Below are 2042 nucleotides of genomic sequence, written 5' to 3'. Positions count from 1 at the left end.
CAGAATACAGAGAGGAACCAGTATTTTTCCGACATTCTTGTTCAATTTAAGTAAAAGACATAAGACATCGTTTCCTACATCAAGATCAGATCCGGTAATAGAAAAAAAAAAACATTAGTGATCCGATCTGAAGATTCCACAGGACCTACTAAATCATTGAATTAAAAGTAAAGATTCTAACTGAAAACATTCGATCTTGATTCTTTGAACATTAGAAAAAAGATTTGATCTGTACGTACCTGCGTAGACGGAAGTGACATAGATGAGCTTTTCACGAGGACCAGACATGGCATCGAGAGGCGTGGCGTAACCAGGACCACCGTACTTGCAACATTCTTTGCCTCCGCCGTTGCTCACCGGAGCCACCACTTCAGTTTCCGTCGCCATATCTCTCTCTCTCTCTCTCTCTGTGAAGTCAAATCTTGAATTGTATTATAGCAGGGGACAGTGGTTATGCTACACGTCTCTTAACGTGCCTTTTTTTTAGTGTAACGCCAACACACGGGAAGCTTTTGGACGTATGCGAGTGAACGTTCTCTATATAATGACTCACCCTAATCCACGTAATTCATGTTAGGCATGTGAAGGAGAAACGATATTCAATTAAAAAATCAGATTACTGCAAAATTAGTAAGTTGAATTATTGTATAGTGATGTATTTATAATTAATTAAAATACGTCTCCATGCAACAAACAGATTAGACAAAAAAATCAATTTAACCAGATAATGTCCGTTGACAAACTTGATAAATATATAATTCGTCAAAATGTCTACATACGCTGTATCTGAAAGCGTTCACTTTGGAAGTATCGTTATCTATAATCCAACCGGTTTTGATCGGTTCAATTCGGTTTAAATCGGTTATGTTTTCTTATCACGGAATATAATAAATAAGCAACAAAGGAGTAGTAGTAACCAACTTTAATGATATGGATCACGAAAATAGCCGCCACCACTTGTTTATTACAACACACTATATTGAAACATAACAAACAGTGAATCACACAAATCCAGCCAGCTTCACTCTTTAAGAGAAGCCAAATTATTCAAATCCAGATATCGGAAGTGCAGTCTCCGCCGGGATACCTCATCTCATGAGCAAGTGCAGGACCGTCTGGTTCATCACCAAAGTCTACAAAGAAGTCAGGGTTTATGGTGAGACCACCTTTGTCTGTGTCAACATCGATTTGGATTATGTGTGAGCCTTTCTCCATCATTTCCGGGTAAAACTGACGGTCCCATGCGCTGAACAGCGAGTTTGTTGCATACAAACGTTTCCCATCAAGGCTCAGCTGGATCATTTGAGGTCCTCCTCGTAGAGAGTTACCCTGACATCACAACAAACAGTATCACTAGAATGTAAACTTCGGTCAAAACGTTCCAAAGATATTAGTGTTTGGTACAAACCTTGATCTGAGGAACATCGAATTGGTAAGTGTTACCATCTTCTCCAACAGCCTTATAAGGACTACCCTTTTGTAGTAATCCTCCGACCCAAATCTGTCCGGTTAGGACAGGGTTTTTAGGGTCTTCTATGTTGTACTGACGAACATCTCCATGAAGCCAGTTCACAAAGTAGAAAAACCGATCATCGAGTGAGATCAAGAAGTCGGTAATAAGACCCGGCATCTCTGGAAGAATCCAGTTTTCGACCTTCAACGGTTTTACTGATATAACCACCTGAAACAAGACCAGTTTAATCATAGATTTGAAAAAACATGAAACAAGAATAACATTAAGAAACTTCACTTGCCTCATGACTCCATGTATCATCACTGTTCTTGAAAAATCTTATCATATTACTCGACAAGGCACTTCCAACATACCCTGTATCTTTAGACGGATCATGCAAGAACCTAATCTGCAACCAGCCAACCACAACAACAACCCGATTAGATAATGTTCTTGGTTACTAAATACTAAAAACAAATCATCACATTTATGTTATAGTGTTACCTCAAGAGGTAAGAGTCCAGTATTTCCAAGGTCAATAACTTGCTTCATTTCACCTTCAGGCCAACTATAAACATGTAAATGACTT

General features: G+C 38.8%; 1 protein-coding gene across 3 annotated transcripts in view; it reads right to left on the bottom strand.

Moving 5' to 3' along the window:
- The window catches only part of LOC104732273 (selenium-binding protein 2), a 7409-nt gene that overhangs the window by 3054 nt on the left and 2313 nt on the right, over window positions 1-2042 (bottom strand). The window contains exons 4-5 of one of the 3 annotated variants that reach the window (XM_019233923.1): window positions 1958-2031; window positions 1755-1862 (exon numbers count right to left, since the gene is read on the bottom strand). In XM_019233923.1, the coding sequence (XP_019089468.1) occupies window positions 1755-1862; window positions 1958-2031 (182 nt within the window). Of the gene's footprint in view, window positions 1-907; window positions 1330-1408; window positions 1682-1754; window positions 1863-1957; window positions 2032-2042 lie in introns of those variants that run through there. The other 2 variants (XM_019233922.1, XM_010451811.2) reach the window with 2 other exon arrangements.

Source organism: Camelina sativa, chromosome 12 (genome assembly GCF_000633955.1).
Source record: "Camelina sativa cultivar DH55 chromosome 12, Cs, whole genome shotgun sequence".
In the NCBI taxonomy this organism is placed as follows: domain Eukaryota; kingdom Viridiplantae; phylum Streptophyta; class Magnoliopsida; order Brassicales; family Brassicaceae; genus Camelina; species Camelina sativa.
This window is presented reverse-complemented; position numbering and strand designations above follow the sequence as displayed.